Source organism: Quercus lobata, chromosome 5, assembly GCF_001633185.2.
Source record: "Quercus lobata isolate SW786 chromosome 5, ValleyOak3.0 Primary Assembly, whole genome shotgun sequence".
Classification (NCBI taxonomy): domain Eukaryota; kingdom Viridiplantae; phylum Streptophyta; class Magnoliopsida; order Fagales; family Fagaceae; genus Quercus; species Quercus lobata.
The window spans coordinates 53,745,824-53,763,435 of record NC_044908.1 but is presented as its reverse complement, the minus strand read 5'-3'; the positions used below and the strand labels follow the sequence as shown (position 1 = coordinate 53,763,435).

At 34.9% G+C, this 17,612-nt stretch overlaps 2 protein-coding genes across 2 annotated transcripts; both read left to right on the top strand.

Moving 5' to 3' along the window:
* Positions 1 to 409: 409 nt before the first annotated feature.
* Positions 410 to 4,483, top strand: LOC115992820. The gene is made up of 3 exons (XM_031117061.1): positions 410 to 1,645; positions 2,709 to 2,968; positions 4,221 to 4,483. Exons 1-3 carry the CDS (start codon positions 432 to 434, stop codon positions 4,280 to 4,282), a joined length of 1,536 nt encoding a protein of 511 aa, XP_030972921.1. The 5' UTR covers positions 410 to 431; the 3' UTR covers positions 4,283 to 4,483.
* Positions 4,484 to 14,283: 9,800 nt separating this feature from the next.
* Positions 14,284 to 16,250, top strand: LOC115989378 (heterogeneous nuclear ribonucleoprotein 1-like). Its single transcript, XM_031113058.1, has 2 exons — positions 14,284 to 14,550; positions 15,756 to 16,250. The coding sequence occupies exons 1-2, from the start codon at positions 14,335 to 14,337 to the stop codon at positions 16,083 to 16,085; spliced, it is 546 nt and encodes a 181-aa protein (XP_030968918.1). The 5' UTR covers positions 14,284 to 14,334; the 3' UTR covers positions 16,086 to 16,250.
* The last annotated feature ends 1,362 nt before the right edge of the window (positions 16,251 to 17,612 follow it).

Here is a 17,612-nt window from a genome sequence, read left to right as displayed (position 1 = left end):
GTTATATATTAAAATCTCTAAAAAAATATATATGAATTCAAATCTCTTCTTTGTGGCTATAACTATCAACCTTAGCTCAAATTTTAAGACTGATAACCTTATTTTACCCTATAAATAAATAACAACTTGTTACCCTTTTGAATTGATACTTCAAGTGGATCTAGAGCCCAATCATTAACCATAAATAAAACTAGCCTATAAGAACATAGCAAAGGAACCCATTCCTATAATCAAATAACAATTGGTTACCCTTTTGAATGGGTCCATCAAGTGGATCTAGAGCCCAATCAATGATCATAAATAATACTAGCAAAAGAGCCCATTATTGAAGCCCAACTCCTTTTTTTTTACCTATAAAACCCTAACTCTCCCCTCCATATTTCCTTGTATTTTCTCACTTCCAAAAAAATCAAAACAGAAGTTGCTACGCTATGGAGAGGGGGAAGACTAGAAGTTCAAGGTCGGCGATGTGGAGGCCAAAATCAAACGATGGGTTTGAGCTCGTTTTCAGTGGCTATGGCTCGGACTCGACATTTTCAAGTCAATTTCTAGACCGAAGATCAGGCGTAGAGACACAGTGGTATGTCATCAAGGTCCCATACCCAGACTCAAACCCAGACCCAGAACCAAAACCAGACCCAGAACCAGACTTCGTTTCTTACTTCACTTCATCAAAGCCCAAAAAGGCAAAGGGCGTTCACCACCCTGGACGCCTCAACCCCATTTCTGTGGCTGACCATCTTTACGAAAACAAGCACAGTGCAGTTCTGGCAAGGACCCATCTGTATTCTTTTGGCAACGTGCGGTCCTCCATTGACGTTGACTGTCTTATACCACACAAGGAAGTGTCAACTCTGGACGTGAACTGTGTTGCCGATGGTTGGAAGTTTGTTCCTCCCATGGCTTCTCCTAGATATTGCCCTCACACTGTCGTTCTCGATGGCAAGTTGTATGTTTTCGGCGGTTTCGAAACGGCCTCTTCGCTACATGGCTCTGGGTGGATGGAGGTTTTTGACCCAAACACGAAGAAATGGACTTCATTGCCAAACCCTCCAACTGAAATCAGTGAGCATGAGATGATATACGGAGTTGTTGAACCGAAAAAAGTGATTTTTTTGAGTGATCTTCGGTACCCATATGCGTTTCAGACTTATGATGTGAAATCTAAAGCTTGGACAGCACGCAGGAGTGCTGTTCCCTTTGAAATATTCTCTAATGGGGTTCATCCTAGAGCTACAACTGTTGGCAATACTCTCTTTTGGGTTTCGCTCGTTTGGGACTCCTTTGAGAATCTAGATGGTTGTTGTGTACATGCTTACCGTATGGATGATGGTAGTGATTCTGGTGATGTGTATTTCAAGGGCAGTTTCGATATCGACCGAATGGTTGAGCTTGACAATGGTGTCACTGCTAAATACCCTCCTGGAGGTTTGCACCATATAGGTGGTCACAAGTTCTGTTTTCTGTTGACCACTCTCAACTATGAACATGGCAAAACTAGTAGTTATGTTAATTGTCTCATACTCGACATTTCTCCAACATGTGATGAGGATGGTGAGGGTCACAATAAGTTGAATATTTCCATCCTGTCCAACCATAAGTATTCTGTGCCGAGCTACTTTACCCTCTTGGATAGCTTGTTGCTGTAAGTTTCCTGTGCTTTCTCTCTATGTCTCTTTACACTCGCCATTGTCATGCCAAGTAATAATTTTGTTTATTATATTTTGGGAAATTTATATAGCATACAGTTTTTTGAACTAAAATCGTAACTTCAAGTCACAATTTTAGTTGAAAATCGTGAATTCAAGTCACAATTTTAGTGCAAAAATGGTGAGTGTGTATACTATGTGTGAAAGTGAGTGTGAAATAGACATTGCTCTTATGTTGTTTGCTGCCCAAACAAACAAATAGTGGCTGTGGCTAGCATTAACAACAACAAAATACCTATTTCATACATCTACCTAATTTATCTTACAAAGCTTATGACTAGACATTTATACTGAGCATTTCTAAAGGCTTGTGTGTGTATTTATATATTCCTGTAGAGGGTGTGGTTGCCTTCTTAATTGTTCTAGCTTATGTGAAGCCCCTGTCATCCATTAACTCTTTAACATATCATCCTCTTCTTATTTTTCATTACGGTGTTAAAAATTTTGAAGATCCTAAGTTCAAATGTATCTACATAATTTATCTTACAAAGCTTATGAGTCTTATGACTAGACATTATATCGAGCATTTCTAAAGGCTTATGTATCTATATGTATTCCTGTAGAGGGTGTGGTTGCCTTCTTAATTTTTCTAGCTTATGTGAAGCCCCTGTCATCCCTTAACTCTTAAACATATCATCCTCTCCTAATTTCCTCATTATGGTGTTAAAAAATTTGAAGATCCTAAGTTCAAATATACCTTGTACCCCAAGCCACTCTGATTTGTAAGTTTTGCAAGAATTGTATTATTCCAGCTCTCTCTAAGTTCCCAAGCATTTACAATATATTAAGATGCTGCATCTTATCAAAAAGTGAACCCATGGCCTTTTAAATCATATATGTGATCCTTTGTAGTGTGGCGCCTCTAATGGAGCCCAGTTATCATTTTTTTAATTCCCTTTAATCTTTGCCCTATACATGCACTTGGAAGGGCTTATCTGATGTGCAGCTAAAGATAATAACATTATTGTTAATCATTTATGAAAATATGCCAACTTGTAGGAATGGCGGCCTTTATACATCAAAGAAGAAGAATCCAAAGTCATCAAATGAAACAAGTGTAATGTTCAATTCTTCCCAAGATGAGATTCAGAGGTCACACATTGACGACAACAACAATATCCTCAAGAACACAAAGCATGCTATCATAACACTGCAGGGAGTTTTGGAGGGGAAGCATGATCAAATTATAGATGAGGCACTACATCAGTACAAGGTTTCTTCAGATATATGGTGGTCTTCTCTCTACAAAAAGATTGAAGGTCAGTTTTAATAACTTCTCAGTGTACACAAGTTCCTTTTTTATTTGTAAATATATGCTTACTCCCATGGAAGCCTTTATGTTTCAGAATTTGTATATAGTAATGGCTCATTGGATTATTTCTTTCTTCGTTACTAACTGGAAATTCTATATTCTTACCTTTTATGTCTTATTACATTTTCTTGTCTGCAACTATAATCAATGCTTAACCATATGAAGTTAAACACATTTGTCAATGTAATTGTTTTGGTAACATATTTTAAGTCTGTCTGCCTGCCTTTGTATTCTCTATAGTTGAAAACATTTTTTTAGCTCTTAAGTTTAGATAATATCATTTATATTTTTGGTGTGGCAAGGGGTGGAAGTGAGGTTCCTTCATGATTTTAGTGATTAGGGGGAGAAACCAGTGCTGGAGTTTCTTCAACTTCTGGAGTCTAATACTCCTTAATCTGTGAGTGGGGACCATGTGAGGTGCATATTGAAAAAGAGTGGGGACTTTGATATCTATTCTTACTATATTATGCTTAGAGGTTCCTCTTTTGTTGTCTTTGCATGGAAATGCAATTTCTGGAGTTAAGCCACCTAGGCCAATTTCCTTCTTTGTTTAGACTTCAACACTTGTCATTATTTGAGAAGAGGTTTTTCTATTATGGATCAGTGTTGTATGTGTTGGTATAGTGCGGGGAGACAGTGGATCATCTAATGATTCATTGTGAGAAGGCTTATCAATTATGGTGTCTTGTCTTTAGATCGTTAGAGTTTCTTGGGTTTTGCCAAGATCGGTGATAGAGTTGTTGTTTGGATGGAGGAATTGGTTAGGGAAGTACTCCTTTGACATTTGGAATTTGGCACCGTCTTGTTTGATGTGAATCATTTGGAGGGCGTGTAATATTTGCACTTCTAAGGATGAGTAGAGTTTTGGGGCTCTACTTCTTGCCTCATTTATGGGCTCTTTGTTTGATTGGTCTTGGGTTTGGAACTCACATCTAGCTCCCTTCTGATGTTTATAGATTCGCTTCTTCCTTCTACATAGGGAACGCTCTATGATGTTCAATGATAAATGAAACACACCTTCATGATGGTTATCTTAATGAATAGAATTTGCCCATTTATCGAGAATATATTATTAAAATATAGTTTTCCCTTTGTTTTTTACTGTGCTACAATGTTTAGGAATTGATTAGAAAACTTTAATAGTTGAAGAATAATTATGTTCCCATATGCTTTTATCTGATATTAGCCTTTTGTTGCAGGTCTTGTTGCAATGAGCAAGTTAGCTCACGACAGGCGTCAACAATCAGAATATGATTTTTAGGGTAAAGCTTTAGATTGGGACCATGTTGAAATGTCAATGACAACACCTTGAAACTTACAATATCTTGTTGATTGAGAGTAGGAATCAGTAATATAGACAACTAGAACTTATAATCATTTCTGTAGAATGATATATGTGGCTAATCACAATGGGTCTGTTGATGATCCATATCTGACCCCAAGTTTTTGGTCTAAGGTATTGTTTTTGTTATAAATGTTTGGTTATATAGATTTCGTTAGCTGTTGCAGCTTTTCAATATCAATCAAATAATATTTGAATGTAGCTTATATTTAAGGTAAGATTCACAGAAGTAGCCTTTTGGTAATCTTGGCAAACTGCCAAGAACACATAGGCTGCCAGCGACAGATGAGTAACCAAAATGGTATGGTCATCTTCAAGATGGTTGGAGAGTTGGATCCTCCTGGAGAGGGTTCTTATGAGTTTGCAAAAGCTGTTGTACCAGAGTAACCTCAGTTTCAGCTGAGTTGTTGCCTCAACGTTAATCTGTACTGAGCTCTCAAGGTATCAATATCACAACACTCTTTAAATATGGAGTGTACAATATATTTACCCAAAGTCCACCCACTGGCCGGGGAATACTTCAGACCTATTGAAATATAATCACATGTCTGGGGAATGTAAAGAAAGAAAACATATCCAGCAAGCTTAGAATGCTTCAATTTCCTTAAAAGTCTTAAACCATGGAATCTTTTAGTGAGTTTTGAACTTCCCTGCTATACACCCCATCTTTGGGGAATATGGGTGTGGAGGGAGTGGATAATAAAACCTTACTACGGGTGGTATTCACCAAACTTGGTTCATATCAACTGGCGAATTATAGGTTTCCCCAAACACCAGACTACACATAGAAAAGGGGTAAAACAAAATAGAAATACTTATTAAACTAGGAGAGTTATGTAAAAAAATTAAGCTGTGATCTTGTATGAATTGAAGATGAACCCAACTTCTTGACTGGTAGCTTTAGAAAAGAGAGAGTTATGTAACTGATAGTTATCTGTTAATGAATTAAGCTGCGATCTTGTATAAATTGAAGATGAACCTAAATTCTTGAGTGGTAGCTTTAGAAAGGAGAGAATTATGTAACTGAAAGTTATTTGTTTAATGAAATCTCAAATATTTTCCACACAAAAAAAAATGAAAAAAAAATATATATATGATAAAAATTGTCATGACAACTCATCATTGTTATTAGAGTAATTCATTACATGACATATGATAGCCAAACTATTCTTTGATATATTCAAGCAGATTTGAGTTAAGGGGATGCCACAGCCCCCTTTTTATCAAAAACTTGTGATTTAGTTTTTTGATGCAGCAAGAAAAAAGCAATTCTTAATTGTTGGTACCAAAAATAAAGCAGTCGATTCAGTAGCATGGGAATAAATAAGGGTCCATTGTCATTATGTTAATAAAAAATGGCTAGGCAATATATTGCGAATTGGTATACTACATAAATGATACTTCATAAGTTCAAGGACTTGAGAACGGAACATAAGATGGGGAGGCTCATTTGTCTTCCAAAAAGAGATTCTTCTTCTAAGTTTATCAAAAAAGAGATTCTTCTATGTTAAAGAGACGTGATAATGATCATCATGACAACTCATCATCATTATTAGAGTAATCCATCACATGACATATATGATAGCCAAACTATTTTTTGATATATTCAAGCATATTTGAGTTGAGGGGGTGTCATTTTCTCATTTGGAAAGCAGAAGAACATAATTTGGCAAATGATATGGTTTCTTGTATCAGAGAGAATGTTTAAAATTGATATAGAACCACCTATTTATATAGAATACAACTCTTTTTTTTTTTTTTTTTTTGAGAGATAATTATAACATGCTGCTAACCTTGCAGTTCGAACATTTTTTCCTCTAAACCCCCAAACACTTTGTACATGGGGAGGTGTCAATTCAGTTACAAGGCCTTTAACTTGTACGTAGATCCAAGCTACCATGTCGACCTCCAAACTCTCAATATTTATCGTTTTTTCTCCATCTTGGTCGAGTGATGCCTCATATTCATGTTTTTATAATAAGAAGGATTTCCTCGCAGAGTTGGTAATTTATTCATCTTACAAAAACTGATATTAAAACCATTAGAGTAGGAATCCCTCACCAAAAAAAAAACGCACTACCTTGAACCAAGTACTTTCTAATGTGTAGAAATCGTGGTAAAGGGATTGAGTAATGGCAGACTTGCACTGGGCTTACCAAAAAGCCCAATGGTGAGAAATGGTAATGCCAATGTGATAGTAAATATACAAATTTCTAAGTAATGCTAGAAATACATAAATTGGTATAATTTTGTGCTACAACTCATCACGTAGTAAGTGATGGTAGGTCATGTGGGAACACTTTTACCAATCATAACTCACCATGTGGTGAGTTGTGATATAAAATTGTGCTAATTTATGTGTCTCTAACACAACTTGTAATTTCTTTATTCCACACACGCCTTATATAAGTTCTTCCTTAATTATGTTTTCTTTCATTGTTAGTTGAATTTTCATAAGCGTGGATTTTTCTTTCTAGGCCATGGAATTGGAGAATGGAATGATGTTTGGGGATGGGATTTCTTGGGAGACAAGTAAGGCATTTCTGTGTAAAGCATTCAAAATAACAGTAATTACTAATTAGCACCCAATTTAAATATGTTGGAAATCCCTTTTCTCATCAACTCACATTATATTTAAAAATGTAGCAATCAGTTCATTTGTTAACTCAATGTGTGACTTGAAAGTGAGAATATTAAGATATATTATTCACAATTCATTCACTCTCAAACAATCACAATACGCTCTCTGCATTTGCGCTCATTGAAATCTTCAAAAATCCTAATTTTTCATCGTAACATCAAGGACGTGATTGAGTTTGGATTGAACTTGATACTTTTTCGTATTCAAATGCACACTGCATGCGTTTTTGACAAGTCTACTGAAGACATGAAGGTATGGGTTCGTGAAGGGAAAAAAAAAAGATTCAGACTTAAGGAGAAAAATATTTTTACATCTAAACCAAACCTAATTGAAAGGAAATCTACATTTCTTGTATCAAAGTCGCGCTTGAAAGAACCTCATTTACTTAGGAAAAGGAGAAATTATAGAGTCCTCTGGTAGACCACGTCATATTACTTGTCCACCATGTGGATCTTATAATTTTTCCAGGAAAAGACACACGCACACACATTAACTTGACTCAATTTAACTCACACACGGCCCTTTCGGATATACACCATTGTCAGTTTTTTTTAAGACATTTTCTCCTCTTCTCGTGTGTGTGTTAAAAGTATATGTGTGTGAAACTCCCTCTTGGAGACTTGAACCCCGGTCCTTACCCCCCACACCCTAAAATCACTTATACTTATGAAGTGATAATCGCACTAAGGATATCCGGTGGTCACACTCAAATAATAATTAAGGTACTATTATATCATTTGATTTATAAGACCTCCATGTAACGGCTTAGAATAGTAACAAACCAAATTTGAGCAAGGATACTCGTTAGGTCAATTATTTCCAATTAAGTCAGAATGTTTTAATGGAATGTCGAATTTGAAGTTAAACAGAATGAGTAATTCTTAGGTACTCCCGGAGCACGGAGAATGGTGCTCCCTCCTCTCACATTCATAGTGGGGTCCGCTCATTAAATTCATGGTGGGGTCCACCATGAATGTGAGAGGAGGGAGCACCATTTCACTATACTCCGGGATTACCTAAGAATTTTTCAAACAGAATATCTAAAGCTACTTTCTTATCACTAGTCAAAGTACCATGATGTGCGGTATATTTATCATTAGTTTTTTTTTTTTTTAATATTTTAATAAATTTTCTGTAAAAATTGTAATCTTTAGTGTTCTTTATCAATAAAATAGAAAAAAAAAAGGGATAAAATGCTATTTTGGTCCCTAAACTTTACTAAAAGTTTGTTTTTTCATTCCTAAACTTTAATAAGTTCATTTTTAATCTTTAAACTATTGAAAAGTTTATATTTTATCCATATTGACAATATTTTATTTATATCGTTAAACTTTACTAAAAGTTTATTTTTTCATCCCTAAACTATTGAAAAAAGTTCTTTTTTTCATCCCTATTGTTGTCTCTAAACTTTTGAAAAAACTCTTTACAAAGTTTAAGGATGAAAAAAGAACTTTTTGAAATTTAGAGACGAAAAAAAAACTTTTATTAAAATTTAGGAACTAAAATAGTATTTTACTCAAAAAAATAAAATAGTGTAGTGATTTGATCATACTATATCTGTTTACAAATTTAAAAATTATATGATATAATGGTTTATATATATAAGCATGTTTCACACATGCTCAATAATACAAATATAAAATAAAAACGCAAATATATTTTAGTTTTTTTTTTTTGATTGTGTGTCATTAAATTTTTTTTCTTCATTTGTTAGAATTGATTTTTTTTTTTTTTTTTTGGAAGTTGATATTTCATAAACGCAAAACCAAAATAAATAAATAAATAAATAAAAACAAGAAAACTAATAGGAGAAAGAAGGCCAGGAAAACGTTCAGATTTGAAGCAATGTGGTTGAGGGATCAAAGCTGTGAAGAGGTGGTACAGAAGGCGTGGGAGGAAGGGAAGTTAGTAAGCTCGGGGAGCACGTGGTTGAGCTGCATAGAGAGGTGTCGAAGCAGTTTGGAAGCATGGAACAAAATAGTGTTTGGGCATGTGGGGAGGAGGGTAGCTGAATTGCAAAAACGGCTTGAATGGCTTGAACTCCAACCCCCCTCTCTTGGAATTAACAACGACCTAAGGAGAACTCGTATGGACCTTAACAATTGGATTGATAAAGAGGATGACATGTGGTGCCAACGATCTAGACTCAACTGGCTTCAATCCGAGGATAGAAACACAGGATTTTTCCATGCAAAAGCTTCTGCACGGCAATAGAAAAATCTTATTGAGGGCATCTTGGATGCAAACGAGGTTTGGCATGAGGATGAGGAAAAGGTGGCAGAAGTGGTGGTGGATTATTATGAGGAGTTATTCACTTCTTGTCAACCAACAGATTTGTCTGACTTGATCCAAGTAGTCCAGCAGAAGGTAACTACTTCCATGAACCAGTGGTTGACTAGGAACTTTACAAAGTCAGAGGTCAAAGGGGCTTTAAAACAAATATACCCACTGAAAGCGCTGGGCCTGGACGGCATGCCTCCCCTCTTTTTCCAGAAATTTTGGAATATAAGCGGTGAGGTGGTCACAGCAATGGTATTGGACTTTCTAAACCATAGTATCTCTCCTCCTGATTTTAATAAAACTCACATTGTTTTAATCCCAAAAGTTAAGACACCTAAGTAGGTAATTGAGTACCGACCTATTAGTTTGTGTAATGTGGTGTACAAAATTGCATCCAAATCCATAGCTAATAGGCTCAAGAAAATTTTACCATCCATTATAAGTGATACACAGAGTGCCTTTGTGCATGGGAGGCTTATTACTGATAATGTACTCGTTGCATTTGAGACTATACACCGTATTAGTCAGAAAAAACAGGGTAAGGTTGGGGAGATGGCCCTGAAGTTGGATATGAGCAAGGCTTATGATAAGGTGGAATGGAGGTGTTTAGATAAAATAATGGAAAAGTTGGGCTTTGATGGGAAATGGAGGAGTCTTATTATGCAATGTGTCTCTTCTGTCACTTATTCTATTAAGATTAATGGGATTCCTAGGGGTAATATTGTTCCTTCTAGGGGTATCCGTCAAGGAGACCCTTTATCACCTTACTTATTTCTCTTATGTGCAGAGCATTTCTCTTCATTAATAAAATCCTCAATGGCAAGTGGGGCACTGGAGGGAGTTGCGGTCTGTCGAGGTGACCCAAAATTATCTCACATTTTCTTTGCAGATGATAGCTTGATTTTTTGCAAGGCTTCCCTGTCAGAATGTGATACCCTCCAACAAATTCTAAAAGTATATGAACATGCCTCGAGCCAGCAGCTGAATAGGGCAAAAACATCATTTTTTTTTCATCAAGAACACCAGGAGGAGATAAAACAAAGGTTTAGAGCTCAGGTAATAAAGTAGCATGAGAAATACCTAGGTTTGCCGTCATTGGTAGGAAAAAATAAAAGGAGTACGTTCAATGAGATTAAGGAGAAGCTTTGCAAAAAGCTAGCTGGATGGAAGGAGAAGCTATTGTCCAAAGCTGGTAAAGAGGTGCTAATTAAGGCAGTGGCCCAAGCCATACCAACATATACCATAAGTTGCTTCAAATTACTGGATGTATTATGTGAAGAACTAACAAGCATGATAAGAAACTTCTGGTGGGGACAAAAGGGGAATGAGAAGAAAATAGCTTGGCTAAGCTGGGAGAAATTGTGTGAGCCAAAACATAATGGTGGAATGGGGTTCAAGAAGCTTCAACAATTTAACTTGGCGCTTTTAGCTAAACAAAGGTGGAGGCTCCAAACAAACCATAACTCTTTGGTTTACCAAGTGCTCAAGGCAAAATATTTCCCACTGTGCGATTTCGTTGAGGCTTCCCTTGGAAACAACCCCTCATTCACATGGCGTAGTATAATGTCTGCCCAAAAATTGGTAAGAGAGGGTATGCAATGGAGAGTGGGGAATGGTAGTGATATACGTATCTGGGGGGACAAATGGTTACCAGCACCGTCCACATTCAAAGTTGCTTCACCTAGACAGTTTTTGCACCAAGATACAAGAGTCAATGAGTTAATTGACTATAACATAGCAAGCTGGAATTCTAGTGTATTGGATGCTCTTTTCCTCCCCCACGAAGCTGAGTTGATAAAAGGAATACCACTATGCTCTCACCTTCCCGATGACAGGCTGATATGGGCCGAAGCTTCTAATGGTAAGTTTAGCGTCAAGAGCACCTATAATCTATCAATGAGACTTTCAATAGATGGTGACCAGGGTGCCAGTTCTGACCGTAGCCAAGCGAGGTTGTTTTGGAAAAAACTATGGGCCCTACCATTACCCCACAAAGTGCACCATTTTGCATGGAGGGCATGCAGAGAGAGTCTTCCCACGAAGGTCAATCTCGTGCGACGTAGAGTGGTACAAGATTAGGTATGTAAGGAATGTGGAAGGGATGATGAGACCACGGGTCATTTGCTGTGGTCTTGTCCAAGTGCCAGAGAAGTGTGGTCATTCTCAAAAATAGCTGTGGCATCGTTTTATGGGAGAGTGCACTCCTTTTATGACTTATTGTGGGGGGTTATGATGGAAGATAAGGCCGACGTGGATGTGGTAGCAAAACTGGTGTGCACGGCATGGGCCATATGGCACAATCGGAATGCGACACGGCATGGAGGTAAGCGACGGACTGGTAAGGAAGTGATTAGTTGGGTAGCGCAGTACACTGAGGAATTTACAGAAGCAAATGTTTGCATGGAGAGCACAGCTTCAGTGCCTAAAGTCAGGGGTACGTGGATCCCACCTCCAAGTAATGTTTTCAAGGTGAAGGTGGATGCGGCGGTGTTCACAAGTCAGCGAGCAGTGGGAGTTGGAGTGATTATTAGAGACGATAAGGGTAGGATTGAGGCCGCAATGAGCAAAAAGATTAATGCACCATTGGGAGCCGTGGAAGCAGAGGCTATGGCGCATGAAGTGGGCTTGGTGTTTGCAAAGGATATCGGTATCCACAATTTAATCATGACGGGTGATTCGCTTATTATCCACAGAGCGTTATGTGAGACTTTAGACCCACCATCCTCCGTGACTGCTATTATACAAGGAGTGCAGGAATTGTGCAAAGAATTTCGTGGGGTAGAGTTTTCCCACGTCAGAAGACAGGGTAACAGACCTACCCATTTACTAGCAAGACACGCATTGGGCGTTGTTGATTATGTTACCTGGATAGCGGAGAATCTTTGCTTTCTTGAGCAAGCTCTTGACCATAATGTAATAAGTTTTTCTAGTTTATAATAAAGTTCCAATATTTCGTAACCAAAAAAAAAAAAAATAATAATAATAATAATTAAATATGGTTAGACACTATTTACGTAGTGGTATAACTTCTATACAAATTAATACATGAATTTGATCAAAGATCTTATTAGTCTTTTAAAAGATCTGTTATTTTGTGTGTGTCTATATATATATATATATATATAAATAAAAGTAAGTTACTAGCACTGATTTTTCTATTGCTCGTTTTTTTTTTTTTTTTTTTTTTTTCAGAAATACTAACATGAAAGCTCTTAGATCTAATTAGTCATTACTATTAACTATTTCTTTATCAATTTTTCAATTTCTTGAATTCACGTAAATGACACCAATTATCCAAACTTGATGTCTCAGATGTTCCTTGCAGTGAATGCTTCTCTTGACTTAATTTATCTCTATCCGGTAAATGACTTGAGTTAGCAAAAAAAAATTAATCGGGGTAAATATTTTTATTTTACTTTTTTTTTTAAATAAATAAGTTTGTGAGATTACCAATAGTCTTGGATTTGTATATATATTCCAATGGCTGTAGATCTACAAATAGCCATGAGAACAAAATTTGAGCATTCAAAACCACGATCATGAACATTACTCCACAAAAAATGGAGACAAAATTAATTGAATATAAAAAGGGTAATGTAAAAAAGGTGATGTGAAATCCACTTGACTTGGCCTACCTCCCTTTGTTGTTAAATTCATATTAATTTCTTGTGAGTGTCTCTATTTTAACTCTAATTCTAGACTTTTAATGTTTAGAATTTAGAGTTTTCTTGTGCGTGTATATATATATGTGTGTGTGTTTGTTGTACCTAATATTATATGCAATTTTAATCATAATTTTTGCAATATAAAAATGTCATTATTATATAAATCAATAAATATATATATATATATATATAAGCAGAGACCTTATACGAGAAAGTATGAGGTTTTATCATGTGACACATTCTTAATTTGAAGTTTTCTTTATTTAGGCTTCTAAATTAACAAATTTTGCATTTATATCAAAGTATTAGTTCATTAAATTAACCATTAGAGTAAATGCATATATTAATTATCTATAGTTGTGCATTAATTATTTATATTAAATGAATTTATATGATTATTTTTATAAACTCTATATAAGAGATAATTTTTAGTTGGAATAATAATAATAAATTTAGAATATGACATTCTTACTTATGTTTAGTTGTTTTGACAACAATTAACACAAAAGCCATAAAAATTAAATATTTGTGAATTCACTAAAATTAATCTTAATCTTTTAAATTTCCTAACTCCTTTCAGTCACATGTGATATATATATATGTGTGTGTGTGTGTGTGTGTGTGTGTTAGAATATATATATTTATTTTGCTATAGCATAATGAAATTTTAATATCATTTTTATAAGAATTATACGAGAAACAATATTTTTTTTTTTAATTTGAGAAACAATTGAAACACTATATGATATATCATGCAACAATTGAAGCTCCAACAAAAATGGGGAAAAATTAGTAATACACAATCAAGAATGTAAAATTTTTTAAAAATAAAATAAAATTGAATGATATATGCATTTTTTTAGTAGGCATGAAACATGCATATCAATATTAACCACTATGTCATGCAATCTTAATGTCTTTCTATTTTCTCTATAAAATAACTAAATATTACAATTTTTACAAGGAAATTTATTGAAATTTTTTTATACATCGATAGTTGGGGGATTTAAATAATGAATGTCAGATTCTTGGTAGAACTTATTGAAATATTAGAGAAAACTAATAATAAGTTGCACTGCACATCGTGTGGGAATTCAGCTAGATAAATATTAAAGAAAAAAGTCTTTTACCCTGGTATGTTATAATTATTATGCGTTGTTCTTCCATACCCATGGTACTCTATAAACAGTTAAAAGCAACTTTTAATTTTTTTAAAAAAAAAAAATTAAATAATAATAATAATACTTTAGGACTCTATTATTGGTCTTCCACACAAACTCTCTTACTTGATTATGTATTTTTATCTTTTTTTACGTTTATCTATTATATAGGCGTGTTTTTCTGTTTCAGTTGGATTCATAGGCTTGTTTTTCTGTTTTTGAGTCATGGAATCGGAGAAGAGAAGGTCGTTTGTGGGTGAGATTTCTTGGGAAACAAGTGAGGCTACTTTGAGAGAACACTTCAGCAAGTATGGAGAGGTGGAGGATACTTTGCTTATCACGCGTACTGGTCATGGAAGAGGGTTTGGCATTGTGAGCTTCAAAGACCCGGATATGGCTAATCAAGCACTTCAAGATCAACATGTTATTCTTGATAGAAAGGTTCTTTTTCTTTTTTTAACACCCTCACTGTGCTCTTTATAAATTATCTTTAGTTTTATCATTAATTCCTCCTGGTTTTCAACGCGCACATTGCAAACACACACTCACGAGAGAACTAATGTAGTACTTGTGATATACGGAAGAAATAACTAATGTAGTACTAGCGATATACTTTTTGTATTTCAGACGAGTCATTAATCTGTTTATTGGTTCATTATTATTTTGCTGATTCCTTGAAAAAAAAGAAAAAGCTGTTTTTTTGTATTTATAAATTCCCCAACTGTCATGGATTCTTGGCCCTCTACAGGTGTTCCAAACTTTAGGAAGATAACAGTTAGTGCATACTTGTTCTGTATTCTTTTTCTTAAAAAGTTATATATATATATATATATATATATATATATATATATATAGACACACACATATATGTGTATAGTAAGTAAAACCATGGGAATGGTAAAATTAAAAAGCACCGTCTACCTATGTAGCACGGACATGATACATAATACGATGGTATGATATTTTTTGAAAAATATATATGAAGGATATGACAATTAATTAATATTTATTTTTAGATATATATATATTTCATATTTAGAATAAATTATGTTTATTTTGGATTTAAAAAAGTATGCAACAATAATGCAATGTTTGAATATATATATATATATATATATATATATATAAAATTGATTTAAAGACAGTAAAATATTGTTTAAAGTACGAACAAAAGAATTCAAATAAACTAGACACCCATAAAAAGAGTCCAAATAAATAACATTCAACATCAAAATGAAACAACTGAATTTTAAAAAAAAAAAAAAAATTGATTTTTTGCATACTTCTTGTGTCAGATATGTGTCGGTATATTGGATATGTGTCCGACACCAATACATTGGCAATTTTGCCATGTCCAAGCTTCCTAGCCTTCTACAAATAGAAGAAAATTTATTTTCAAACAACATTTTGAGAATCTTGAAATAAAAACTTGTTTGTGTATTGTAATTCTATGAATTCCTCCTATATTAACGTTTGATTTTTCTTGTTTAGTGTTGTAAAATGGTAAAATATATTATATTTGTTTTTGTATCTTTCTGCACTAATCTCTTAATTTATGGTATATTGGGTTTTCTTTTTATTATTAGTGATTTTCTTTACGACTTTTGTTTCATTGAGTATATATGTATGCCAATCTAATTGTACAGGTAGATGTGAAACCAGCAAAACCTAGAGGTAATGAGAGGAACCAAAATCAGACTATCCACTCTGAAGAGCACAGTAATGGAACTAGTACTAGTAATAAGAAGATTTTTGTAGGAGGTCTTCCACTTAATGAGGAAGATTTCAAGAATTACTTTGGGAGTTTTGGCACGATTATTGATGCTGTGGTGATACATGACAAAGAAACCCACAGACCAAGGGGCTTTGGATTTGTTACTTTTGATTCAGAGGATGTTGTGAATAATCTATTGCAGAAAAGTTTATATGAACTGAAAAATAAGCTTGTGGAGATTAATGTAAAGCCAGAGACTTAGTTCAAGGCAGAGTCTACACGACCTGTAGCTTAGCTATGAAACTATGAAACTACATGTAGTATAAGTTTGTTACAGTTTAGAGTCCAAGTGTCAGCATCCTATGCTTTTGTCCACATGTCAGCATCTGAGCTATGTTAGTTAAGGTATTCCACATTATATGGAAGTGATTAATCTCTATATATTGAGGTCTGTAACCGATATTGCAGTATTGAAATTAGAACAAAAATTTCTCCACAAATTTTCTTTTCTTCTTCCTCTTTTCTCTCTGTGCTTTTCTTCTTTCTTGTATTGTTCTTGATTTCTCTTCATGGTATCAGAGCACCATTAATGGCTTTTGCTCCAAGCTCTAGTTCCTCTACAACCCTTTCCACTACAACCACTTCCATCACTCAGATTGTAAATCCATCGTTGTTACTTTTATCAAACATGGTGAGCATGATGACAGTCAAGCTCGATTTTACCAACTATATGATATGGAAGCATCAGATTGTTGTGATTTTGGAAGCATATTCCATGATTGGTTTTGTGAATGAGTCGTGTGAAGCTCTTGATCCATTTCTGAAAGATAGTGCTGGAAATTTCACAAGGGAGTCAAATCCTGAGTTTGTCAATTGGAGAAACATAGAGCAAGCTCTATTCACCTTCATCAACTCCACTCTATCTCCCTCAGTAGTCAGTTCTAGCCATCACTGTGGGTCAGAAATCTGCTAAAGGAGTTTGGCAAGTTCTTGAAAAGTGGTTTGCTTTTGTATCTCGATCTCATGTCTTAAGTCTAAGGAATGAATTGTAGGGAATTAACCCAAATTCCCAACCTGTGAGAAACAAAAAATAGAGAAAACACACATTAAAGAAAACAATCACACGCACAAGACAATATTTACGTGGTTCGGTAATTTGCCTATGTCCACGGAGTTGCAGGGATTTCACTATTATTAGGAAAAAATACAAAGTGCAGCTACTGTGTTTTTAGTCTCTCAAGAATGACAACAACCAAACCCTAATCACCAAAAACGGTTTCTATATCCTGCGCACAAGATTTACAATAGGCTACAAAACAGGCCAAAAAATTTTCGAGTCGAGTCGGGTCATCAATCGAATCAAACACAACTAGGCTCCACAAAACCCAACACGAATTGCTAAGCATTAAGAAAGGTCCTAAGAGCATCGATACTTTCTTTCAAAGATTTAAGGAAGCTAGAGATAAACTTAGTTCTGTTGTTGTGTTCATTGATGAAGAAGAACTTATACATTTAGTTTTAGAAGCTTTGCCTCATGAATATGATGCCTTTTGCTCTGCAATTAGAACTCGTAATGATGTGTTTTCACTAGAAGAATTAAATATTTTACTGAATGTTGAAGAATGAGCTATTAAGAAGAAATCTGAGTCTAGAGAGACAACTATGGCCATGATGCTTCAGAGTGGGTTTAACCAGAATAATAATAGAGGGAGAGGTAGAAATGGTAATCAAAGAGGTCGTGGCAGAGGATTCAACATTTTTGGTCCTCAATTTGGGTTTAATAATGGTC

Excerpts from the sequence above, each read along its gene's own strand:
- LOC115989378 (XM_031113058.1), top strand. The coding sequence starts at position 14,335 with ATGGAATCGGAGAAGAGAAGGTCGTTTGTGGGTGAGATTTCTTGGGAA. Across the intron at positions 14,551-15,755 it reads ATGTTATTCTTGATAGAAAG|GTAGATGTGAAACCAGCAAA; the intron begins GTTCTTTTTCTT and ends CTAATTGTACAG.
- LOC115992820 (XM_031117061.1), top strand. The coding sequence starts at position 432 with ATGGAGAGGGGGAAGACTAGAAGTTCAAGGTCGGCGATGTGGAGGCCA. Across the intron at positions 1,646-2,708 it reads CTCTTGGATAGCTTGTTGCT|GAATGGCGGCCTTTATACAT; the intron begins GTAAGTTTCCTG and ends GCCAACTTGTAG. Across the intron at positions 2,969-4,220 it reads TCTCTACAAAAAGATTGAAG|GTCTTGTTGCAATGAGCAAG; the intron begins GTCAGTTTTAAT and ends CTTTTGTTGCAG.